This window comes from Carlito syrichta, unplaced genomic scaffold (genome assembly GCF_000164805.1).
Source record: "Carlito syrichta isolate Samal-C Ts95f unplaced genomic scaffold, Tarsius_syrichta-2.0.1 Scaffold308839, whole genome shotgun sequence".
NCBI lineage: Eukaryota > Metazoa > Chordata > Mammalia > Primates > Tarsiidae > Carlito > Carlito syrichta.
In genome coordinates this window covers 435,950-463,194 of record NW_007252935.1, presented here as the reverse complement: position 1 = coordinate 463,194, position 27,245 = coordinate 435,950, and the positions used below count along the sequence as shown (strand labels likewise).

Genomic DNA, 27,245 nt, shown 5'->3' with positions numbered 1-27,245 from the left:
GCACAAAACAGACTAAGACAGTCTTTATGATGGCAGGACATTTAAGATAGATCTTGAGACAACTTAAAGTATTTTGATAGAGATTAGAAAGGAAGATTAAAAATTAATAGCACAAAGGACTAAGCAGTAACAATATCAACAAATTGCAAGGGCAAGAGCATATTTGGAAAGTAGGGAATAGTTTAGTTTGTTAAGAACATAGACTATATAGGGAGTAGAGTGGGAGAAACTGTTGGAATGCTAGGGTGAGACTATTTCCAATCTGAAGTCACATCTTTGGAGGTTTTTGTTTGTTTTTTAAGATGTGGGGTGTAATTCAGGATTGTACAGGTAAAGTTTGGGCCTCCCTTTGGTCCCCACTTTGCCTGGTTTGAGATCAGGTACCCCCATTCTTTGGAGATTTTAAAAATCCAGCCCGAGAGCTTACATCCAGCATGTTGTTTTGGCTGCCAGGGCTTATTTCCACCTGCAGAAAAATTGCGACTCAGATTAATTTTCTTTTTTTCCTTGTATACTCTGGCCTTTCCTGGGAAGTAAATTCTCATGTTTGTCTCCAACACGTGGTGGCAGCCAGTAGGGGAGAGAAGGTCAGACCCTCAGCATGAGGAATTTCATTTTGAGCCCTTGTACTAGAGGATTTCAGGGACTCCAGGGGCCTCCTGCCAAAAACCAATCTAATGCATGGCATCTGCTGAATGCTGTGTTTGGGATGAATCCCAAGTTCAGGAGAGGGAGGAGTTGGGGGAATTCCTTTCTGACCCTAGGACACAATCAACTCAAGCTCAGGATCCTGGAATTTGATTACCCATATTGTTATCTTAAATTACATAGCTGTGACTGTGGCTCATAGTTATAAAAGTATCCAGTCCTTTAAAATCCAGCTGCAGCCTTCAGCTTGATGATCTCCTGACAGTGATTAATTGGGAAGGGTGGGAGCTGGGGAAATCCTTTCCCCTCCCTTCAGACCTGCCAACTTGGCTTTGAACCTACAAGAATGTTTTGGTCAGGGAATACACATGCCCACGCCCTCTACCCTCGCTGTTGCCCTCACCTCTGCCCCCAGTTGCATGATCTATTCGCTATTCATATACATTTATCTTTGCTAAATTAGCTTTGACTCAGGCTTTACTATATGCTGCCCCGAAAGGCTTCTGTGTGATTTATTCTTCCTTCTTTGAGCTTTTGACCATGAAATCAATCGTTCTGAAAATGTATTTTTGCTCTACAAGTTTGGGGAGAATTTCTTTCACTTTTCCTACCAGAACATAAGATAATGGCATATCTTTGCAGCAACAGGGAACGACCTAGAAGGTGCTTCTTTCCAAAGCAAACTTGAAAGAGAGCTTGGCACAGTTTTCTAATCCTGAGCATGTTCATTATATCGGGTTTGTGGAAAATGATGTTTCTAGAAATGTTTTATTTTAGCTGGCTACAGAACAAACCTAAGGAATCATGACTACATTGTATCCGTTATCCTATGTGCATCTTCCTTCTTCTTCTTCCTCATTCATGGCCCGTGTTGATTCCTCTCCATGGCTTCCCTCTGTACTCACAGCCTTCAAGAAATGCAGCCTTGCTGGTGTTTGGCATTTGGTGTTTTTCTGTTGCTCGCATACAGGGAAGATGAAACTCTCCAGGCCAATGTCTATGGTGCCAGCTCATTCCCTAACAAGCTTTGAGATCTGTATCCCTCTTGAAGCACTGAGATGTTTGGGAAACAGCAAAATGGGAAGGAATTAAGCTGAACTGGGTCCAAATCTAGCACTGCCTCTTACCTCTGTGAGACATTTGACAAAATACTCGAGCTCTCTGAGCCTCTGAACCTGAATTTTGACAGCATTGATTAGTTCTGGTTGTTTTTTAATTTTGTCTAAATGGAACAATACAGTATATATTCCTCTGCAATTTATTTTTATTCATTGCAGATGCTCCTCAACTTAAGGTGAGGTTTACATACTGAGAAATCCATCTTAAGTCGAAAATATTGTCATCAAAAATGCAGTTCCCAATTTATGATATCCAACTTACAGTTTTTCAACTTGATAATGGTGCAAAAGCAATACACATTCAGTAGAAACCATAACCCATTGTAAATCATTAGGAGTATCTCGGCTTAACAATGGGGTTACGTTTGGATCAACCCATCATCAAGGAAAAAAATTGTAAGTTGAGCCATTGTAAGCCAGGGTCTGTCTGTGTTATGCTTGGGAGATTCATTCAAATTGTTGCACCTAGCAATAGTTTGTTCAATGGGATTTATGGCATTACATTACATATCATAAATTATTTGTCCATTCTACTGTGATGGACATTTGGATTGTTTCCTTGTGTACAATATTTTTGAGTATTATTGCATACTGGGTTTCCCAGGAAGCAGATCTGAGAGAGTTGCTCTCAGAGGTTTATTCCTTACTGCTTTCAAGTTCAAAGTTGCATTCAAGATCAACACCTATGGGAGAGTGAGGAAGGAGGATTGAACAGAGAGAAGTTGGACTGAAATGCCATCACAACAAAGGCCTCAGCCAACCTGTGGGGAAGCTCTGGAGCTGAATTGGTCTTATAGAGAGAGTAGTGCCAAATCAGGGTAAGGAGGGCAGACCTTTATACATTCCTCATTGACCAGTCAGTACATGTGGATTGACCCAGGGATGGGAGCATGATTTTGGGTGAGACATATCTTTTTGACAGAGACTAAAGGCCACATCTGTAAGCTGTCAGCCATCAACATTTCTAGCAGCTGGGAGAATGATTAGTCTAGTCCTAAAATATCTAATGTGTGTGTGTATTGGGAGTGACTCTGAGCGGTGTACCACAGTGTCCACTACATGTCATTAGTGATTTCAAGGAGTTGAATTGCTGGTTCATAGGATATGGGTAAACTCATCTTTGGTAGATACTGTTAAATGCTATTCCAAAGTGTTTATACCCAAATTCTATCTTAATTTAGATTCTGATATCCCTAAGTGTACTCTTTCCAAAAAGATCAAGGAAAACTTAAAGGAGGGAAACATGTGAAAATATTCCATAGATTAACTTAATATTTTCTATATCATTGAGAAAGTAAAATTGAGAACCATTAGGATGGGCTACTTTCTATTTTCTGGCTTATGGCTTGACACCCTGGAAACAGTCAACAGTGTCCAAGTTGTTCTAAAATCTTGCTATGGAATTAGCAGATTCTAATGACTTCCTATTGTGCTGAGAAAAGAAAGGAAATGAGGCATATGAATTGACTGTTGTCTCAAATTTTATTTTTTAGAGTGGCCAAATCAATGAAGGTACCTGTATATGAGACCCCAGCTGGATGGAGATTCTTCTCAAATCTGATGGACTCAGGGCGGTGTTCTCTGTGTGGAGAAGAGAGCTTTGGCACTGGTAGGCTTTGTTGGGGTAATGTTACTGGGGAGGGTGACTGCAGCTTTCTGTGACCTCAGTTTGGAGAACTGTGGATGAAAGGCTGGAGGGAGGTTAAGTAGAGGCAAAAAAAAAAAAAAAAAATCAGAGAAACCTAGTGTGTGCTATGATGTGCTTATCTCTTTTGCCCATTTTATTTCTTCTCTTAAAATGTCATTCTTTAAATTTTTTTCTACTATGAAAATCTTTAAAAATGTATTTGAGGAAAGAACATTATCCTGAATTCTCATGTGCCTATCACTCCGTTTCAACCATCATCAACTCATAACCAATCTTCCTTTATCTCCACTCTCTCTAAAAGGAGCCTTCTTCCCTGATTATTGTGAAGCAATCCTTTATAGCTTATCGCTTTGTCTGCAAATATTTCAGTGTGAATCTTTAAATAGAAGGGCTCTTCTTTTACTTCCTCAAAAAAACACAATCGCAGTACCATAATTATATCTAAAATGTTAAGAATAATTTATCTTTTGATGCTTCAAATATGTCACCCTATTGTCTTCTGGCTTGCATAGTCTCCAAGAAGTCTGATGTAATTTTTATTTTTATTTTCCTACTGTATGTAAAGTACCTTCTCAACCCCCTGCCTTTGACTAACATCAATATTTTCTTTTAATTTTTCATTCTCCACTGTTTATTTATAATATGTCTGGGTGTCTGTGTGTGTGTATAGCCCTGCTTGGGGTTCTCTTGGATCTGTCATTTATTGTTGTTCATTATTGTAGAAAATGCTCAGTTGTTGTCTTTTCGAATAGTTCTCCTTCTCCATTCTTTGTCTCTTCTCCTCCTTAGACTCCAATTACACCTATGTTAGATAATTTGTGACCATAGATTTTGCCTCAGAACTCTTATGTGAATTGTTCTGATTTGTTTCACTCTCTTTGTGTGTGTGTGTTTCCGTTTAGATAATTTCTACTGTAATATATTTAAGTTCACTAATTATTTCCTTAGCTGTCTCCAGGCTGCTGATGAGCCTACTGGAGAATTCTAAATCTCTTGTGTTTTTATTTCTTGAATTTCTCTTTGTTTCTTTTTTATGGTTTTCATCCTCTGAAATCCCCCACTCTGTTTATGTATGTTATTTATCTTTTCCATTAGATCATTTAATATATTAAATATGGCTATTTAAAACTCCCTGTCTACTACTTTTTAAAATTTAATTTAATTTTTTATTTTAAAGATGTGGGGTACAATTCAGGGTTAGGAATACAAATGATGATCAGGCAGGTACCCTTGTTGATGAGGTATGCACCTCCCTCCCCTAGCAGTTTCCCTCAACTGCCAAACCCGGCCCCCTCCCAGTCTACTACTTCTAATATCTGGTTTATCTCTGACTCTAGTCCTGCTGATTGCTTTAGCTCTTGACAGTGGTTTGCTTTTTCTTGCTTTTTGAGGTTCTCATAATTTTTTACTGAATGCCGACAATATGTGAATAAGAACAGTAGATATTCAGTTAAATCGTATTTATACTGAGAAATGAACACACCTCTTTCTTCAGGCAATTAGTGCAGAAGGTTAAGTTAATCTAGGCAGCAGTTAAACTAGGTTTGGATTTCACTGTTTGTTATAACCTTCAGGGTTACCACAGGCTTCAAATTCCTCCAGCAGTAGAATACTTGTACTAGGTACTGAGACTAGGAATGGGGTACTAGAGAGATCTTTTAAGTGTTCCTGTTTCACACTCAGCTTTCGGCAGTTATTGCATGTCTGTAACACAAAATTGAGCTATATCACTAGGCTCCTGAAACTTCTCCGGTGGCAGTGACCTGAGTTTTGTATTGGTATAGGATTCTGAGCCCAAGAAGGTTTCGTATACCCTTCCCAGGGCAGAGGGTTTTTTTCTTTTGCTCCTTTTTGGCAGTAGATCTTTGCCTGGTCTGTGGACTGAGCAGGTTTTTAGCCTGTACATCTAGGGGCTTGGCACTTTTGTTTCATATGAAAGAAGTGTTTAGGGAAAGTAGAAGGGCTTCATACTTATCTCCCAGAAGCAGCTGATTGTCTCCTGCATGTCTGTACCACCACGTCTCCCTTCCCATTCCTGATGTCTTGCGAGCACCAAATGGCAGTCTGTGGGAAAGAGTGTGGAAGTATAACCCTTACATCTAGGACTCCAGGTGATTTTAAACTAACATGATAGGCTACACTTGGCCTTTAAGAATTCTTAAAACTCTTAGGTGACTTCTTATATCTGTTAGGCAGCTTCCTCTTTCTTCTGTGCTTTGTCAAAAGTGAGATAGTTTTGGGTTCTGTCTTTCCTTGGAGTGTCTTGTCATGCTTCAGAATTCTCTTTACTTTATTGCCTTGTCATCTCAGATCTTCTGAGTTCAAAAAAAGTTGTTATTATTTTTTAAATTTCTTGGTCTTTTCTCATTACTAGGGTGGGAATGACTTTCTCTTGCAGATTTCTGTATTCTAGACAAAAGTTCACAAATGAACTCCAAAATAATTTAATAATTTTTCCTATCTTTACTCCCCCTCCATTACCAGGCTGTAGCTGGATCTAAATTTGGTTGATATGTCTCTCAAGTCTCTTAATCTGCATTTTAATGTGCAATCTTCCACATTTCCCCTTATTATTTATTCATTGAAGAAACTGGGTCAAATGTCCTGTAGAACTTTAAATAGCTTTGATTTTGATGCTGCTGTCCTCATTGTCCTTTCTGATTTGTTTAGTGTTTATATGAAGAGCAGCTATTGATTATCACTATGCTTTTTCTCTGGTTTACAACCCCCTTAGCACATCATTATTAATTATAATTTTTTTAAATCTCTATATTCTTTTGTGGGGTTTTTTGGTATACAGTCATATAATCTATGACCGGTTTTTTAATGTTTTCCTTTATAATATTTATACCTTTTATTTCATGTTCTTATCCTATTGCACTATCATCTTCAAAATAAAATTAAATAATAACAAATAGCTCATAATTTTAATGGAAATAGATTTAGTATTTTTCCATATATTTTGATGACCGCTTTTTAATATTAGTAAAATTTTTATCGTGTTTATATAGATTATTGTTTCTATTTTCATTCTAATTAGAATCTTATTAGAAATGATTGCTGGATTTATCAGGTGACCTGTCATAATCTTTAATCCATTAAAATATTAATCTGTTAATATATTACCATTTTTCTTATAAGGATCTAATGAATTATCATTATTGGTTTCCTGTTATTAAATCATACTTGGATTTCTAAAAATAAATCACATTTGATTATGTTTAAACAAATTGTAGTGAAACCACATTAAATGATTATGACTGTTTCAGGTCATGTTGGGCTTCTTGAAGGAAATTCTTCCTGGAATATTTTTTTCTCTTACCAAAATCAATTAGATCCTAGAAGCATTATCATTAATAGTCCAGGAGGATGGCATGCACCTTTTTTCCTTGAGCAGTAAGAGACCATATCAAACTTTCTCAAGTACTACTGTCTGAACTCGGGTTGGCAGCTCTGCTTGGGACAGCCCTAATGGTTATATCCTTTCTCTGCTGAGGCCCTAATAAATAGAATGATTTCCTTCCTCTTTGTTGTTCAGTGTGCTTAAACTAGTGACCATTACTCACAAAAATTAGAAATTATATATCATATGTAATAATTTTGTCCATTGGTTAGTAAAATAAAACAAATCTAGCAACGGAATGGAAACTGGTAAGTGCAGGTTATCCCTCTCTCTCTGTCTCCATAAGCATTTACTGAGTGCTTACAATGTGTTGTTATAATTTTAGTCTCTTTAATTAAAGGGATAAGTATTACTCCATGTGTAAACCATGTTACACCTTTGATAATAGGTATTTGCCTGCTTCAACTTAATAAACATTTATTCAGTGCTTAGAGAGAAAAAGACACTATACTGGATGGTGCGTAGAAAACAAAATGCTTAAGATCACACCCTTAATAAAAACCTCTGAGTTATTTAGGGAACATGATAAGAAAGATTCACAGATGGCTATTCTACAATGCAGGGACTTTAAAGTGCCACAATGAAGGAGTGGAAAATATGATTTGGGAGATGAAAAAAGGAGAAAGTACTTTTGGACTAGCGGTTCAAAGCAGACTTCGTGAAAGCAATGGAAGTTAAGCGAGTGCTTAGAGAATAGGGAGGAAAAAGTAAGCTCTTGCCAACTGGGGGAGTGATGTCAAAGAAATAATAGAGGGGGGAGAGCAGAGGATGTATTATTAGTAGCCAACTGCTCAACTTTTCTAGAGCAGTGTTTTCCCAATTATGAAATGGGACTCATTTGGGGTCATGAGATTAAAGTAATATAATGAACAACTTTAAAAAAAAGAATAGAAACTATCAGAATGCATCACATTTAGAAAGCTAATATTTTGAAAATTTTGTGTGTGTACATAAATGTGTACATGTGTACATAGTATATAGTAGTTCTCATGGCAAAATGTATTTATTGTAGGTCATGATCCAAAATGTCTGAAAAAGACTGGTCTGTAGCAGAGGTCAGCCAACTGTTTCCATAAAGGGCCGGACAGTAAATATGTTGGGCTTTGTGGGCTAAGAGACCACATATGGCCTTTATTACAATTACCCAACTCTGCCATTATAGCATAAAAGCAGCTATAAACAATATGTAAACAAATGAACAAGGCCATGTTTGAGTAAAATGTTAATTACAAAAACAGGCAGTAGTCCAGATTTGGCCCATGCACCGTAGTTGCTAACTTCTGGCATTTAGGGAAGGAAACTTCAAAAAGCAGTACTGGAAATACAGGTGATGAGGGGCCAATTTCTGAAGCCCTCTGCCTGTGCAGCTTGGACACTGGGACTTGACATAGCTGTAATTAGGATGCCGCATTCTGCATGTGGGAGAGGTCAACTTACAAACACTTTTCAGTAAGCTTTGCTTTCAGATGGTTATGCTGATAGCAACCTGTAGGCTGGACTGGCAAGGAATTTTAAGAGTCTCTCACTTTCTAGTTGTCTATCATTTTCCTTTTAAGGTACACAAGAGATTTTTCAAAGGCTTAGAAGTATTGCCTCTCCCACCAGCCATTCTGCAGGTTAAAAAGTGTCTTTAGCCTGCCCAAGCCCAAGAAATAGTTAAGTAACTTACTCAGAGCCCCAGAGCCTGGAAAATGTCTCTGTTTGAATTGAATCACAGTGGAACTTTTAAAAGACAGGTCTCTTGCCCTACATCATATGCCGCTTTCCACCATACTGGTCAGTCTTTCCAATGAAAACAGTGACTAATTTGATCGCTCAAGCATTCAGCAGTAAACATAGCTAAGTAGCCTAAAGGAACTGGATCACTCAGTCTTGAAAGGAGAAAGTGGCTTCATCCTGCTCTTGTGCTGGGCTTCCTTACTGCCGGTTCTTGGGGAAGCACTGAGTTGGCTGAGTCAGAATCACAAGAGGACTTATTAATAATGCAGATTTTTCCATCCCACACCTGCTTTGAATCCCTGGTAGGGTGGAGCCTGAGAATCTGCTTAAGTATCCTCAAGTAATTCTGATGTGCAATCAGGAATAGGAAACATTGCTTGTGGGGAAACCAGCATTTTTGCTTTTCATGAAGATTAGTAGCAAGAATGTGCCTGAGGTGCCACACCAGGTTTGTTCCCGGCAGTAAGAGAAGCACAGGAATGTAAAGCTGATGACCCACATTCAAGACCCTTGCCTGCTACTTATGAACAAGCCACGTGGCCTCTCTGACCCTCATCTTCATCCTGTAAACATCGGCTGATCATGGGAGATAACTATCAATCTTAGGATATGGTTTTCAGAATCAGACGAGCTTATTACAGGAGGAGAAATGGAGAGACGGAAGATTCTAGCCCTGAGACAGGAGAGAAGCTTCTAAAATGTATCCAAGCTTTCTCAAGTGGAGGCATTTTCCAGCATCCCTGGGGCCTAGAGCGGTGTACCAACTAGGAATGTATAGTCTAATGCCAAGAAAGCTTGAAAATGTGGATCTGCCTCAAGCTCAAGAATGCCAAGACTGCCCAGGGCTAGATCCAAAAAGAGCAAGATATATCCTGAGTGAAAATTTCCTTTGCCGGCACTTTGAGCTCCCAGAACTTGCCAAGGTAACAAGCTGGTGATAGGGTCAGTGTTCAGACTTCTCTCCCATGGAAAGCTTCAGGTCCTGGATAACAGGAAACTTGTATTTATTGCTCTATCAAAGAGCCAAGGTCATTTAAAAAACCAAGTCATCTTTTGTGCTAGGAGCAGTTATTCATCCACTTCTTGAGAAGGGTCTCAGAAAACTGCTTTGTAAAGAAAAGGACAATGCTTTATAAAACCTCAGATTTAAATAGAAGGTTATTCATCTAAATGGCATTCTGAGCTGGGCTTGGTGGCTCAGCCTGTAATCCTGCGCTTTGGGAGACTGAGGTGAGTCGATTGCCTGAGCCCGCGGGTTCGAGACCTGCCTGGGCAACTTGGCGAGACCTCATCTCTACAATAAATAAAATAATCAGCTGGGTATGGTAGCGCGTGCCTGTAATTCCAGCTACTCGGAAGGCTGAGGCGGAAGGATCGCCAGAGTCCAGCAAGTAGAAGCTGCGGTGGCCGGAAGTGGCCACTGTACTCCAGTCTGGGCGATAGAGTGAGACTCCAACTCAAAAAAAAAAAAAAAAAAAAAAGCATTCTGGCCACTCCTCTAAAGTTCCAAATTTAAAGGAACCTGGTCTTGTTTCCATCCACAAGGGGATGTACTAAAATACTAAAACTAAGATCTAAAAACTCCAAAACTTTGAAGGTTTTTATGGGGGGGGGCATTTGTTGGAAAATGTTCTACTGGTTTCTGTCATTGTCATCAGTTTTCTAAGTCATAACATTTTGGGAGTATATGAATTGTCACAGCCTGCAGCTTATACCTTTGCAGATAACACTGAAGAATCATTTTCTTTGTGAATATCTGGGAGATCTCCAAGCTCGACTACCATCTTCAGTAGTTCTATTATTTTCATTATGTATCTTTAAAAAAACGAATGTCAAGAACCATACAAATTTGCCAACTAAAATTAGGCAATATAGCAATGTTTACTATTTCTAAGAAAGAACTCTGTTATTTTCATAATAGTTTTTTTTTAAAAATAAGCATCTAATACATGCTAAGGTATTCCTAAGTCTTTTGTATGCACCTATCTCTTTCTGGAAATTTGGAATGGAATCCAGATCTCCTGGCATTAGCATGATTTGTCCATACTTGTCACATCAAATTTTTCCACTGTAAACTCTGAAGTACAGCTTGTTGCTCTGAAGTTGGCAGTTTTTGTATCTGCCCAGTTTCTACTACAATAAGAAAAGGTCCAGAGTATGTATATATTCCATGTCACAGGAAGTCTTGAGAATCTAGTCTCTTGAGATTTACTGGCTTCCTCTACTTCCATGCATGGATTTCATGCCAATATTGTAAATGCCCTGAGGACAGGGGCCAAGTCTATCTTGCTCAGCTCTATTCTTTGATATATGATAAGTTCTGAGTAAATGTTTGTAGAGTGGATGGAAAGATGGAAGGATGAATGGAAGAAGGGAAAGAAAGACTGGAAAGATAAATGAAAGCTAGGTGAATGGAAGGCAGGAAAAAAGAATTTTTCATTGTGATATTTCTTCCTTGAATGCAAGGAAGTAATTCATAATTATATTTGTGTAATTCTTAAGTGGATATATTTCTGAAGATCTGGGCATTTGGGAGGATTCATAAAAATAAAAGTACACAAATATAGACCAACGGGAAGGGAATGGGAAGGGATGTTATGGATTATAGTGAAACTAGAATTAGGTAAAACTTAAAAACAAAGTTTTTATTTTTTTCAATCATCATATTATCAGTACCAATTAATAATAACAAAGGGTTTCTGGAAAGATCTCCCTTCCCAGAACCATTGTTGATGATCAAATTTTAAAGTATTTGTAATCTGTTGTATTAACCTATTTCCTCTGTCTGTGGTTGCTGACAATAACTTAGAAATAGCCATATTCGACAGTGGCTAAGTTCCAGCTTCAGTGATCTTTTGTATGTACTAGATCCTTACTGCCTTTAGCATAGTCATTCTGTGCCCTATTGTCTTGTGGTTTACGTCATTGACTATTCTTCAGTTACTCTGTAAATGAACATTTTATTTCCTCTGATAGTTGTACAGTTTATAACACTTTCAGGGCCATCCCTCTTCCTTCATTTATACTTCACATATGAACTAATTGCATATTAACTCTAGACTGGGTTGTACAAATATTGAGTAGGTTTAATTTGCCTCTTATTTATACTATTTACTATTTTATATTCTTCAAAAGCTAAAATAAAGGAAAACTTTAGGCCATTTTCTTTCCAGATGATCATTAACTGTACATTTGGTGGTTTCACATCTCCTCAGTCTCTAGGAGAAAGAAAGAGACCACATATCAATGAGTTTCAGATCACTGAGGTCTTACCACATTTCTTTTTCTTATTTGTGCCCAGTGTTTGTAAATTTGGTTGGATTGCAGATGTGGGGTGAGGAGGCCATGATGACAGCATTATCAGTGCTAAGAGAGCAGTTGCTCTGTGGGGATATTTGAAATAGACTGTGTGCACGTGTGCAATTCAATCTAGGCTGGGCCAAAGCACAGAGGTGCTGTGATTGACATCCCCATGAGCCTCCTTGCAAAGTCCGAAAAGTGAAACTCCCTTCTGGCCCCTCTGCAAACTGTCAACCCCTGTGCTGGGAAGCAGAGCTCTAATCTAGAGGGGGAGGAATGTCTCCAACACATAGGATCCTTTTCTTGGAGCCTCCACAGTCCTGGTTCCATCGACCCTTCAATTAATCTTCCAAACTGATGAAAAGTGGCAAGAGGGAGTGTTGTGTAACACCTAATGTGGAACAAAAACAGAAATGGTGCATCTCAGGCTGTGTCCACTCTTAACAGTAAATCCCGAGACTGGGAGTCCTGGAAATCATGGCATTCATCATAGATTGAAGGTTTCCAAATAGACTAAGGATTTCTTTTCACAGAGTCTACTTGAGGAATTTTAACAAGGAAATCTGTACTTTGGAATTTAGATACAACTCCTAAAATTGTGTTTTGAGGCTTCCCAACCTGTACTCTGGGAGATTACTAGTTGCTAGGTGACCCCACTGAGCACAGAGTACAGTGACTATAGAGTGACAGGTCTTCAATCTTAAACCCACTGGAGATATCTATCTCTGGTTCAGATATGACCTGTCAAGGAACCACTGATAAAGAATTCTGTTGTTCCTATCTGCCTTGGTGGCAAAGAAATGGGATGGAGTGTATGAGTTCAAAGGTCCCACTATTTCTTGATGGTAGTGTGAATGTGTTCCCTCCTCTGGGACAAATGTCTTGTTTGCCTAGGGCATGTGTTAATTAAATGGTGCTAATATATGCTGTTTACTGAGTACCTCTTAAGTAATAAACATGATGCTTCATACTTCCTATACTTGATTTTGCTGAGTCTTCTCCACAGTGAAATGAGGTAGGGACTATAATGACCCGATTTTATTGATGAAGTCATTGAGTTTGGGGGAAGTCAAACCACTAGCCAGTGTTGCATTGGCTGAGCCAGGATTCAGATTCAAACTCTATAGCGTCACCATATCTGCTGCTCGTGTTTAAGGTCATGCCCATAAGTCATTTCCCCTTTTCTGGTTACTCTTTTGGATGGAGGTGGAGCAAATTCCAGGGGACTTGGAAAGATGATGTCATGTAAACAGCATAATCCTAGGAGTTAAGTGACATGCTCCCATCTTGACTACCTCTCTATGTGGTTGAACTACCTTAGACAAATAGCTTAACCTCTCTGTGCCTCACTCCTAACACTTGTGAGATGAATCGTTTGATGTGATGATCTGTAGGGTTTTTTTCTATTAATAAATCTTGCTTCTAGCTAGCTGTTTTTAGTGAGGAACAAATCTGATGAATTATATTAAACTACATCTACTTAGTCTCTACGACAAAGAAAGAGACCACATATCGATGAGTTTCAGATCACTAGAGATTCAGTCAATCACCCACATATTCAATATTTACTGCACACCTTTCACACACCTTTCGGGAGCCAGGTCTGGGATAGAGTAAGGAATAATTTCAGACATAGCCCTTCCCTCATGGAACTCACACGGTGTTGCTATGTATGGTTGGGATATTAGTCTTGTATGAGACACCATTTATTATGATTTTTCTTATTAAATGTCTAATTACTTAGTTTTCTTCATTGGGAGCCATGTTGCCCACAGAACGAGAGGAGTTACATGTGTCCCTTGTTACTGTCTGACCTCTCTGAGTTCATAACTGGCTCTGACCAATATACATGCAGGATAGCTTGCTTCTCCAATTGAAGAAAGTTTGCTATATTTAAGACATTTATTTTTAAGCATAGATATGTGACTTTTTTTTCAGTGAACCTTGCTTCTTTGCCAGATGTTAAAGAGCTGAACATAGCATCACAAATTCTATAGCATGTTCTCAAATCTCAGCTCTACCTAAAATGGGTGACCCCAATTTTGCCTTATAACTTCACTATTTTTCAAAGACAAATCATTGTCTTGAGTAGCTGAAGAGAAGATGGAAAGATTTTTCACTGCAAATTTATGAAAACTATTTGTAACAGAAAAGGGTAAACTGTTAGAAAAGAAGTACAAGGAAACTTTGCCGCTTCTTCTGAGATGTCTAGTGTGAGAAGGAAGAGAAGTACAAATTCACCACCCAAATCTTTAGAAAGATTGCCTCAGCTCTAACCACATGGGACACCTCTCCTGCTTTATTGCAACTTGAGAGGACCACTGTCATTTCTGGGCTATTGCAGTAGCAGTTGAGTCCATAGCTTTGGACCAAACTACCCGGGTTTGAATCTTCTTTCTACCACTTAGTAGCTGTGTATCCTCATACATATGACCTAACTCAATCTCTTGTTAAAAAAAAAAAAAGGCTACCAAACTGTGGAGATTAGATAATGGAAGTCTAAAATGCCCACACACAGTGCCTGGTGCCTCTTTGTTGTTCTTAGAATGGAATTTATCCCCTTTCTTATTAGATGACCAACCATCCTGGTTTGCCTGGGATTGAGAGGTTTCTTGGGACATGGGGATTTAAGTGCTAAAACTGGAAACGTCCCAGGCAAACCAGGATGATTGATCATCTAATAAGAAAGGGAGTGGCCAATGTTTACCACTCCTAAATTGGCAAAGTCCTAAGTTTTCCAAATGAAAAGGGCAGGGAGAAGTCATGATACTGAAGCTGACTCCAGTGAGAACCACTCACATGAACAAGGCTAGTACCATCCATTGAATGAGAGACCAGTGGCCACTATCCCTTAGTGCCAAACTTGAGCAAAAAGAGGCCTAACTCACTACCCCTAGACATTCTGCCCCAAACATGAGACTATGTGGAGTTGCCTTCTGCTAAAGCAGTGGCTGTCAACCCTGGCTGCCTGTGAGAATCACCCAAAGAGCTTTAAAAAAAAAAAGAAAAAGAAACACCAATGTCTAGAATCCATTGTTAAAAATTCTGATTTTATTGACCCAGGGTGGGGCCAGAACTTTTAACAAATTCTTTAGATGAGTCTAATGTGCTGGCCAGGGTTGAGAATGGATAACCTTTGTTATAACTTGGAGTCAGCAACAAGTGAAATTGACATACGTTTTTCTAATTGATAAATTTAGAATTTTCTGACCTAAGTTTCAGCAGTGGCAACCTCCACTGTTAGTAACATGTGTGATGCTTTATTGGGCTGATTTGTCCATACTGGCATTTCCATTTGAAGAAAATACCTTTGAGATGATTGAGTGTTCTCTTTATTTTTCTTTTGTGAGGGCACTTATTGGTGTCTTGCCTAGCTCAAGTAATATGGTCTTAAAGCTTGAGAAAATTCAAAGTTTAATTTAGGTGAAGGGAGCACAGTGATATTTCTGATGAGAAAAAGAATAGAACCCCCTCTGTATGCCAATTTTTGCCAGAGTCATAGCAGAGAAGGGCTGTGTGCCCTCCTTCTGGTATCTGGGTGGGGATGGCTGCTTCTCAGGGCTGCTCACAGTAAGGCTGACTGTGCTTTGGGGTGGGCTGACCTGGATGGAGAAAGGCAAGGTGGGTGGTACTTACAGCTTTGGGAATATGGGCAAATCCTGCAATGTCCTGAATCAAGAGACAAGCTTTGACTGCACCACCAGCCAGAAATTTGCAGGAAGCAAGCTTCAAAAATTGTGCTGGTTTTATTCAATACTAAAAAGACATAATCTCTCAAGTCATGAAAAGATGTAGAAGAATCTTTCACATTACTGAGTGAAAAAAGACAATTTGAAAAAGTTACATACTGTATGAGTCTAAGTATATGATGTTCTGGAAAAGGCATGATTTCAAATGTGAATTTTTTTATTGTATTTTATTTTTTTGGTTGGGGTCTCATTCTGTCATGTTGGAGTGCAGTGGCACAATCACGACTCACTGAATTCTCGACCTCCTGGATTCAGGCAATCCTCCCTCCTTAGACTCCTGAGTAGTTAGGACTCCCGAGTAATTTTTTTTTTTGGTAGAGACAAGGTCTCGCTATGTTGCCTAGGCTGGCCTTAAACTCCTGGGCTCAAGCAGTCCTCCTGCCTTAGCATCCCAATGTGCTGGGATTATAGGCATGAGCCATGATGACTGACTCAAATGTGAATTTCTACACAATGCTGACAACTTATAAATTTATTTTTTCTATTATTATTTTTAAATTATTTCTGAATTTTTAGAGATGGGGACTCATTCTGTCATAGGCTGGAATGCAGTGGTGCAATCATCAGCTCATTGTAATCTCGAACTCTTGGGCTTGAGAGATCCTCCCACATTAGCCTCCCAAAGTGCTGGGATTACAGGCATGAGGCATCATATCTGACCTCTTTTTTTTCTCATGAAAATAATACATGTTTATTGTGGAACTACTGCAAGAGAAGAAAAACATCTGCAGTTCTACCACTTCAGAGCTAAATAGCCATGTTAAAGGTTGGATGTATATCCTTCTATTGTTTATCTGTGTATACACATATATACATATTGACTTATACTTCTCTACAAAAATATACTGAATATTATTTTTTAACTGATTTTGAAAATTAAATGAACATCATTCTATGTAATTAAAGATTCTTATTCAATACTTTGCCTATACACCAAGTTTCTGTTTGGATTTTCCACAATTATCTCATTGTTTGACAATTAATATTTTTCCATTTTTTTCATTTATCTCAGCTACTTCATTAAATGTCCTATGACCAAAGGTTAAGAAATAGAATAGCTGGGCTAAAAGCTGAGATTTATATATCTATCTATCTGTATATATAAACATTTATAAATTTATAATTTATATATGTTAAACTTTTATATGTATAACATGTATAACATTTTGTAATTTTGTAGAGATAGGGTCTTGCTATGTTGCCCAGGCTGGTTTTGAATTCTTGGCCTCAAGTGATCCTCCCCAATGGGCCTCCTAAAGCATTTGGATTATACAGGCATGTGCCCCTATACCCAGCCACTGAGTGTTATTTTAAAGACTATTCATCGTTATTACCAAATTACTCTACCAAACTCTACTCATTCACACTGGCACTTTGCTGATCCTAGGTGTTCTTCTCCCACTCAAACTTTGCTAACTTGACAGGCCTCAAATGGCATCCATTTTATGAAATTTTCTTTAACCACAGTGAAATTGAACATTTGTTCAAATGTTTATTGACTATTAGTATTTTTCTCTGAAAATTTTTTGCATGTGTGCTTTCATGAGGCTGTCTATTGGGGTTCCTCTTTTTCTCAGTGACTTATAAAAATACTTTTAAAATATAAATTCTATTAGCCCTGCCAGTTAAATAGTGTGAACATTTTTCTTCTCTATTTTTACTCTGCTTATAGTGGAATTTTAGAAAACCATTAGATATCTTTGTGTTTTCTGGTATTTTCTTGTCTAATTTACTTGTCACTGATATGGCATTATAGTTCACTTGCCTTAAAGAGTTCTTCAAAGGAGAGCAGTGTGCCCCAAACCCTCTTCAAAGCACACTATAATCATCCAGTGGAAACATCTGTATAATTGCAGCATCATTAATATCTCTGTCCCAGACTTTAAAAACTATAAAGGGCACAGTTCTTTGCATTTGATCATTGGCCCTTATTAAACTTGGCATTTGTTTAACTTGTAGTCAAGGATATCCAAGCCAACTCACAATTTACTATGCAATTGACTACAAATGATTGAGGTGAGGGTTTTTTTATTTTGGGGGCTCTCTCTCTCTCTCTCTCTGTGTGTGTGTGTGTGTGTGTGTGTGTGTGTGTGTGTGTGTGTGTGTGTTTTGATCCAGCTAAAAGAAATTTGTCTCTCTACCACTAAATTATTACATCTTATCTCACAGGCTTTAATAGCATCTAATGGTTCTATCTCTAAGTAATATAATCCAGCTGGAGACCCAAGGTATGTTTTAGAACAAAAGGGTATTTTTCTCTAACCAGTAAAAAAAAAAAAAGATTTTTTTTCTTTCAGCTATAAAAGGACAAAAGGTTTTGCAATGATCCCACTGGGCAGGGTTTCCTAGACTTGTTTTTTTGGCAGTTGGCCATGGAGCTAACTCAGAGTCTTCCAAACTTCTTCCATTTTTGTAGCAGTGTAAAGAATTCTCTGGATGAGACCAGAGTCACTTCATGGTGTGACAATTAATGACCCGGGTCCTCATAACCTAGAGGCCACCACAACCAGACATCTATCAGTTTCAGTGGTGTATGAAGAACTAAAAACATGGTCCTTTTTCCCATTCATTTAAGTACTTTCGCTGCCCCCTCAGGGTTGTATGCGTTCCTCCTTGAGAAAAAACACTGAGCATTTAACACTGTTCTTGAACTCCTGGGCTCAAGCAATCTTTCTGCCTTGGCCTCCCAAAGTGCTGGGATCATAGGCATGAGCCATCGTGTCTGGCCAACATTTAACACTGTAAATATCACAAGAACGGTAAATGATCTATAGCTTCAGTTGGAGGTTGTCAAAGATGTTTGGCTTAACTAAGATATTTTTCTTCTCCCATTTTCAACATTTTAACAGCTCTGGGGCATCAGGTCTCCCTTGTTGATTTTCTGTTTTTGCTTCATAGTCCTGAAATCCAAGAGTATTGTTGTCCATTCTTATTGCCTTATTGCAAGAGTAAAGCGTCCAGTCTACCCACCTAAACTCGGTCTTATTTCTAAAGCATTACTATTGCTAGAGTTAGAGGATAAAATTATATGGATAACTGACACAATTTCTCAAAGCACATACTGAGGAATCAGCACTGTGTAGGTGCTTTATGTGAGTTACCAATACAATCAACAGCAACAACTTGTTATATGCCAGTCACTGTTCTAAACACCTAGGAATATTTAGTCATTTAATCCTTACAGTAACACCCATGGGTTAGGGGCTGTTATAGTCCCTATGTTACAGATGAGTATGGCAAACAAGGGTAGGTGACAGAGCCAGGGTTTGAACTGGTTAAATATGATCCTAGAGCCTGCCCTCTTAACTTAATGGTTAATGTGGCAATGCCACAAAATTGTAATGGTGTTCCCATTTTACAGTGAAGAGTTGGGGCTCAGAGAGGTTAAAAACGTTGAAATAACTTTCCACACTCCTGCAAAATAGCAGAGTTTGGTTTTTTCAAATCTTAATTCTAAAGCCTTCCTCATTTGCCTCGTTTCTCACTCTACAACATGTTTGTTTATACTCAGGGCTTTATTACCTTCAGAGAAAGCTTACCATTGCCTGATACACCGATGCTTAAATGGGCCTGCAACACATTTTCCTGGGTTCTTACTGCACAGGAAGCTAGCCATTTAATGACAGTCTTCGTCTGTGTGACTGACACAATAAGAATTGCCTCTAAGTCTTTCTATACAAATAACTGTAGGATTTAGCTTCTCAGTTCATTTCTGCTTTAGGGACTTTGCATTTTCTGTCCCTTAACTTGAAATACATCATCCCTGGATCTTGACATGGCTGACACCTTCTCAGGTGTCAGCTCAGATGTTGTCAACTCAGTAGGGCTGATCCTCACTACCTGTATTAGTCCCCTAGGGCTACCATAACAAATTGTCACAAACTGGGTGGCTTAACACAATATAAATTTATTCATCAGAGGCTAGAAGTTTAAAACCAAGATGTTGACAGAACCATGCTTCCGCTGAAGGCTCTGGGGGAGGATCCTTCCTTCCCTCTTTCAGTTTCTGATAGCTCCATATGTCCTGTGTCTTGTGGCGCTATAACTCCAGTCTCTGCCTCTGTCTGCATGTAGCTTGCCCCTGTGTATTTCTCCTCTTCTGTATCTTCTCCTTTACTTAAAAGAATACTTGTCATTAGATCCAGGCCCACCTGGATACTCCAGATGAGGTTGAGATGATCTCAAGATCACTAACTTAGTTACATCTGCAAAGACTGTTTCCCTCAAATAAGGTCACATTCACAGGTTCCAGGCAGACATATCTTTTGCAGGGGATTGCCATTCAACCTTAGGTAAAGCAGCTTGCGTTGCTATTATCCTCTGTGACATCATCACCCCTTTATTTTCTTCAAATCATTTGTCCTTATTTGATGCGTCTTGTTCTCTTATCTGTCTACTTTTCTTTTGCCTGTCTCCACTTATTTAAATTCCAAATATTTATGAGTAAAGAGCTATCTTGTTCACTGCTGTATCCTGAGGACATAGACAATAGTATATTATAGGTATCACCAAATATTTACTGAATAAATGAATGAATTAATGATATCATTGGACTAACGTGATGTCAACTTTGCTTTTTGCTCCCTTCAACAATTTTTATGGTTTTATTTTTTGTTATTACTTTATGTTATTTAATTTTCAGTTGTGTATTTTTGGAAATGCAAATGAATTATGGGACATATATTTAAAGTAATGAGTAAATATATCCAACCATTCACCATAACACTCAATTGCTAACTGGTCTTCTTAGTTCATTTAGCTTTTACTTTGCTCCAAGAAATGAATCTCAGAAGAAATTTTCTTTTTGCCTCAGGCTCTGACCACCTCCGAGAGAAAGATGGCCTGTGGGCTGTCTTGGTCTGGCTCTCCATCATCGCTGCCCGGAAGCAGAGTGTGGAGGAAATTGTCCGAGATCACTGGGCCAAATTTGGTCGCCACTACTATTGCAGGTGAGGAAAGCGGGAAGAATCTCTGTATGGACTCTGAGAAGCTATTCTTAGAGCAGGTTTTTAAAACTGATGGGCTAGAACCTTAAAAAGGAGGTACCTTTTGGGAAGATCTGAGGGACACAGAGACTGGAGTTGAATCACCCCGATAGGTGGTTGGGGGTGGTGACCAGGGCTATCCTTTTGGATGGGACAAATTTCCCCTCCCCTGATGACATCTCTCTGTAATATTTTCATTAATGCCTATAAGGCTGGTGGCCATCCACCTCACTGATGGTATGAACATCTGAGATGGCTGAGCTGGCACCCTTTGAAGGGGTCACATGGTTCAGGAGCCCCAAACTTTGCTAAAGTTTTGTCCTCATGAAAGGAGGTTCAGAAAAGGGAAACATTACTTGAGGAGGAAGAGGAAAGATCAGTGGGAGTGGGCAGGAGTTTAGGTTTGGGGTCTCTATCACTTTCCTACTGTTGAAGTAAGTACGAGTAAGAGAATTCTGGATGAGTGGTTGCCTCCTAAGTATTTGAACTTAGGTATGCTAGGTGTGTGCATAAGCCTAGTGCAAATCCATGGCTTAAAGGGAGAGAGTAGAAAAGGATGTTGTAAAGAACTTGGAGGCGGGGCAAGAGAATCCTTGGGTATTAAAAACAGAGAGATTGTGGCTCATTTTGCTTTGCTTATGAATAGTTAACTACTTTGGATGTTTGGTTGTGTTTCAAGAGCTTGAGGGACAGAAAGGGAGCTTTAAATTTCCCTTATAAGGTGACTGTTTCTTCTCTTAAGAAGTCATTTACTTAGATAAATATCGGAGGATAAGGAGCTTGTGTTAGTACTCATTAAAGTCAAAGAGATTGCAACCTTCTGGGAAGCGTAGATGACACCATAATATTCTTGGCTTCTATTCAATCAAGAAGGCTGGGATGGAATAGCCTGCAAAACCCCTCAAATTATTCATTGTATTATTAAAAAAAAGGCATTGTATTATAAAAAACCCTTCAAGGCAAGTAGAAACTTATTTTACTCATTAGTATTTCTAACAAATGCCCAAAGCCCCTGATTCTTGTTTTTTTTGTTTTTTTCTTTTGTCGTACCAAGGGCTTATTGGCACATGAAATCCTCCTGTTGCATGGAACACTTCCCAAAAGTCCAATCCGATAAAATATATTATGCTGCCAACCTCTGGCTTAGTGAAATCACTTTGAGTCAGAGTTGTGTTCCTCATAATTTGTGGAATGATTATCTGGATTACCAGGTTCTCCTGGTGTTTTGAAGAATTGGTATTATGATAAGTGTATTTATAATATAGTTTATTTTTTGTGGCCAAGAGCTTACATGATAATTACTTCTTTATAACAAATGCCATATTAGAGAATAACATGCAATGAAGATTTAATTACTTGTAGGACATTGAATGATGTCTCAGATTTCTGTCCAAAAAGATCACAGAGACAAAGAAAAAGGGAGGAGGGGATAGGTAGAATGAAAGCTAAACATTTCCTTCAACCCCCAGGAAATAGCAAATTGAAAGGTGCTGTGAAATAGAATTATTTCTGGCTTGACAATTTTCTTGTCAGGGAGATGCTAATAAAACAATTTCCATTTAACTGAGCCTGAAATTGTAGCCAAGAAAATCTCCAAGATGGTTATCCTTGTATGAGTAGACCCCAGAAATAATTATTCACTTAAATATTTCTTCCTTTAAGAGTTGGTGTTGGTGTGATTAGAGGGAAGATTTTAGGGTGAGAAGTGGTGCTAGATGCTGCTTGTATATGAGGATGAACATTTAGACAGGCTGGCCTGATGACCTGGGCAAGATCAATCACATGGATCTTCTCAACTTCTGCATCTCTTTCTTTTCTTTTCTTTTCTTTTCTTTTTTGAGTTAGAGTCTCACTCTGTCGCCCAGACTGGAGTGCAGTGGCCGCTCCCGGCCACCGCAGCCTCGACCTGCTGGTCTCCGGCGATCCTTCCGCCTCAGCCTTCCAAGTAGCTGGAACTACAGGCGCGCACTACCACGCCCGGCTGATTTTTTTATTTATTGTAGAGATGAGGTCTCGCTGCCCAGGCGGGTCTCAAACCCGCGAGCTCAGGCAATCCACTCACTTTAGCCTCCCAAAGCGCGGGATGCATCTCTTTCAATTCTTCTGTATCTTTTACTAGACTCTCTTATCCCCTCTTCCTGCCCCTTTCTTCTTGGTTAGGTCTTTGCCTTCCCCAAATGGCTATCTTTAAAGCAAATCTAGTCTCAGAACACATGCACTACTGAAAAAGAACGTTCTGTGTGTGTGTGTTTCTCCAACTGGGGAAGACATACCTTGAATAAGAGAAAGAAAAATGAAAGAAAGGGATATAGATGAAGGGGACCCACTTCTAGATATGGTATCATCCTATATTTTCCATCTTGGCTGATATCCTGATGTTTACTAGACGTCTTAAAAGATCTTGGGTGGAAAAAGTAGTAACCACTATTCAGAGGTTCCTTCTTTTAGTTCACTCTGAGAACTCACATCCTTTCTCTATGCCTCAGGAAGCCCAGCTGTGGGATCCTTCCACAGGCACTTGGTGCAGCTGCCCTTCTTAGGGCTTCCTTCTTAAACACATTTCCTGGGTGTGCTATTAGGTCTCAGCCAAGACCAACCAACACTGGAAAAGACCATACAGTTTCTTTATGGTAATGACTGAGAATAACAGCAGTTAGCCAATTTTAAGTACTGGTGCCTGGCACCATGCCAGCACTTGGTATGCATCATCATGTTTTAAACTCCATAACAACAAATGGGATAGGTATTATTTTTAGTCTTTTATTTTTTTCTGATTGCCTCCCAGCCCCATTGTTACATTTGTTCTTGGCTAGCAAGACTTTTTTTTTTTAATGGAACAATTGTGACATTCTTCCAAGTTTCCAAGAGAAGGTATGAAGGGGGACCTGAAAAAAAAAAAAAACTCTGGAATTATTTCTTGAAGGGCAAGTTTCTTGTAATACAGGCTTCCCCTGCTAGGTAAATGTTCTGGGAACCTATTGGCATCAGTGCACCAGCTAGTGTTGTTGTGAGGGGCCGCATGTGGCTTCAGTGAATTTTTTTTTTGAGATTCTTTCAATGCATTTGCCCATTTCATGATGGGTGATTTACGAGTGCACCTTCCCACAGTGCTGAATGTTCAGCAGTTTTTGAACAAAAATAGCATGACCTCCATGCCCTACTCCCCTCCCCACCCCACCCCCATATCCCATTCATCTGATCTCATCCCAGGTGACTTTTTTGTTGTTGTTTCCCTTGATTTAAAAAAAAAAAAAAAAAGTCCTCAAAGGGAAATGTTTTGCTGATGTGAAAGAGTTGAAACAAAAATGACAGAGGCACTGAAAGGCGTCAAAATTAATGATTTCAAAAACTGTTTTGAGCTGTGAGAAAACCATCTTGATAGGTGTATTGCATCAGATGAAGAGTACTTTGAAGGTGACTGAAGTGTAAACATGTAAAAATAAAATACAATTTCTAATAATGAAATTCTGGTTTTGGGCGGAGGGTCCCCCCTCATATACTTCATTCCTTTTCTCCCTCTCTCTTTGCCTCCTTTGGTTTCTTTGTCTTTCTTTCTGCCATCTTTTATTTCACACTATTGACATAGCACTTACTCTGTACTAGAAATAGCAGAGAACAAGACAGTTAAGGTTTCTGCCCTCCTAGAGCTCACATTCTGGTAAACAAAAACAGACAATAAATAAGTAAGCAAATATATGAACAAGATAAATACAGATTGGGATAACTATTCAAAGAAAATATAAAAGATGATGAGAGGGGGAAGGAAGGAAGAAGTTACCTCAGATAGATGGTCAGATAAGGTCACTTTCTGAAGGTGACAATGGGTTTGCAAATTGAAAGAGAGAATGATCCAGCTGTTTGAAGAGCTGGGGAAAGACTGTATGAGGTGGAGGAAGATACAGCAAGGTCAAAGGCCCACAGGAAGGAAAAGGTGAAGTGTCACTGAGGACTAGAGAGGAGGCCAGTGTGGTTGGAGCAAGTAAACAAAAATGAAAGGCAAAATATAGTCAAGTCAAGCAGGTGGGCAGGGGCAGATTCCACTGTGCCTGATAGACTATGGCTAGGGTTTTGAGTTTCGTTTTCAATGTGATGTGCATCTTCAGAGGGATTTAAAGGATAACAATGGCATAATTTGATTTTTACAAGATCACTCTGGCTGCTGTTCAGGGTATGGATTATAAGGGCCAGGAGGAGAAGAGGAGACCGGTTGAAGGTTTTCTATGATATTGTTTTTCTATGATATTGTTCCCTGAAAACAGAACTGATGATTAGATGATCCTGAGCAGTCCACCAATGGCTGCTTCTCTGATTAGGTTTCTGTTCATCCTGTGTCCTCACCAGGTTTGACTATGAAGGGTTGGAGCCTAAGACAACGTATTATATCATGCGGGACCTGGAGGCCCTGGTCACAGACAAGTCCTTCATCGGCCAGCAATTTGCAGTGGGGAACCATGTCTACAGTGTGGCGAAGACAGATAGTTTTGAATATGTGGACCCTGTGGATGGCACCGTGACCAAGAAACAGGTACTTGCTAGGGAATCACTAAGACATGTTGTCAGGCAGAACTGGTGGCCAAAGTGTCCTAGAACCGGAGAGTTCTCCAGGAATGGTCTATTCTGAGCCCTTCCTTTTACATATGAGGACTCTATAGCCAGGAAAGAAGAAAGCCCTTGATGAGGGTCACCTAATTAGTTAGTGGCAGAGGATGGATTAGAATACGGGCCATCTCTGTTCTGTATTCTTTCTACTTGATAATGGATGAAATATCTCAAATAGATATAGAGCTAATATTTTCTTCTAAGATGTGTGTAGCCTGCAGGGGTCCTTATGTGGTGGCCATTACTGGTGATGGATTCAGAAAGTTTTCCAAAAGCAAAAGATCCTTATCCTTGAGACTCCCAGATGCAGAGATAGTTCACCTTCTATTACCTTATGTCATTGAGGAATCATGGAAACTTAGCCAGATGAGTTCAGTACCCTGGTAGGGAAGAATCAGTTGGGAAATTTGCTCAGAAAACCCAAAGGGAAGACATATGATAATGATTATTATAGGTAAGTGGCAAAATCAACCACAACTTCAGTTATGGACTTATCTTTTTGAATTGTGTAAGAGAAGAAATTGATAGCTACTACAATTATTTTTCTTCTCAATTTTGTTTATTTACTGGCGTTGATAAATACTGACCCCTCTGGAAGCACGTGTTAACATATATAGTCTAAATCACATACCCAAGTAATGCGAATGTTGAGAGATTAAGAAATGTTCCGTTCTAAAATATCCAAGATCTTATCTTTTTATACATTTTTCCTAAGTATAAACTGTAAGTCAGAAGCTGCAGGTCTTTGGGGTCTACAGATAATGGTAGTTACTATTTTAATTGGACTCACTTTTCCTATATACTCCTTGTCCTAGGGTCTCCTGACTTGCAGATACTCCAAATCCCCATACCCTCTTGTTCCTCTCTCTCTCGTTTGCTTAATTTTATGGTGATCTTTCATTTCTACCAAAATGTCAGTCTTGCATTCTAGAAGCTCTTCTGTGACCCAGGAAATTGATAACAACCTCACTTTGGAAAGGTGTAAGCATAGCAGAGAAGACAGTGGGGTGGGTAAGTAGTTAGAAGACTCCAAATCAAACTGTACTGCTGCCACTTAGTTGTGTGACTTTGGGAAAGTTGCCTAATTTCTCTGAGGCACAGTTTCTTACCCATCTGTAAAATACCTGTCTCACAGAATTGTTTTAGAAATGGAATGAAATGAAATACACAAAAACTCTTAGCTATCCTTTATGTAAGGAGTGAAGAATATATTTTTGCAGCTGTGTTTTATTTTACCAGAGGAAGGCTGCTGGTAGACTGAACTGAATTCACTGTGAAATAACACCAGTGAATCAACTCTTGGAGAAGTGATATCAGGAGCTCAGGTGTCATCTTTGATGGCCATCTGATGGCCTTGGATAGTCTTTTCTAGTTTTGTATCACATTCCCACTTCCATTTCAAACAGGGCCCTTAGAACGTATTTTTCCTAAATCCAAGGCTCAATTTGTTTTTATTACTGTAGTATTCTAGAGACATAAAATAACCTACTTTCTAATGTATCCTCACAGGGTTTTTGTTCACTAACAAGGAAGGTTTGGAAAACCTTCCTTGGAGAAATTGGTCCAGTCAATACTAGGTTCTGGGCTTTATCTACTCATAGGAAGCCTGTCTGTTGAGCTCATTTATTTTGCTGTTGATCCAATATTATTCTACCTTATACCTTGCTCATTGCACTCAGCACTTGTATTTTCTTTAATCAGTCATATTAGGTTAATTCCTCAACTGGATCCCAGGTTTTAACATCTATTTATTTCATTTTTCCTCCCATTCTACAATCTTGAATATTGGTTTTCATTTTTACCCTGGAATTTATTGATTCCCTCTCCCTTTTCACACTCTTTCATTTGAACTTAAAACAGCCACAAATGGAAAAATGCTATAAGGACTTGCTCTTGGGAGTTTTTCTAGTAAGGAAGATAGGAAGTCTGTTGTTAATTTTCCCAGATTCTAGGACCCAAGTGACATTTTCATTGGCTGGAGGCCCTGAGTCACACTGGATCCTCTCTACAGGTCTGGGTTTGGCTCAGGGCAGTGAGAGACCAGATAACACTCAGTGGCATCTCCATTGTCAGCAA

At 39.0% G+C, this 27,245-nt stretch overlaps 1 protein-coding gene across 1 annotated transcript in view; it reads left to right on the top strand.

Moving 5' to 3' along the window:
- Nucleotides 1-27,245, top strand: part of PGM5 (phosphoglucomutase 5) — a 168,704-nt gene that overhangs the window by 97,734 nt on the left and 43,725 nt on the right. Inside the window, exons 7-9 of the mRNA XM_008066062.1 lie at nt 3,260-3,375; nt 20,399-20,534; nt 24,912-25,095. Of these exons, the coding sequence (XP_008064253.1) occupies nt 3,260-3,375; nt 20,399-20,534; nt 24,912-25,095 (436 nt within the window). The remainder of the gene's footprint in view (nt 1-3,259; nt 3,376-20,398; nt 20,535-24,911; nt 25,096-27,245) is intronic.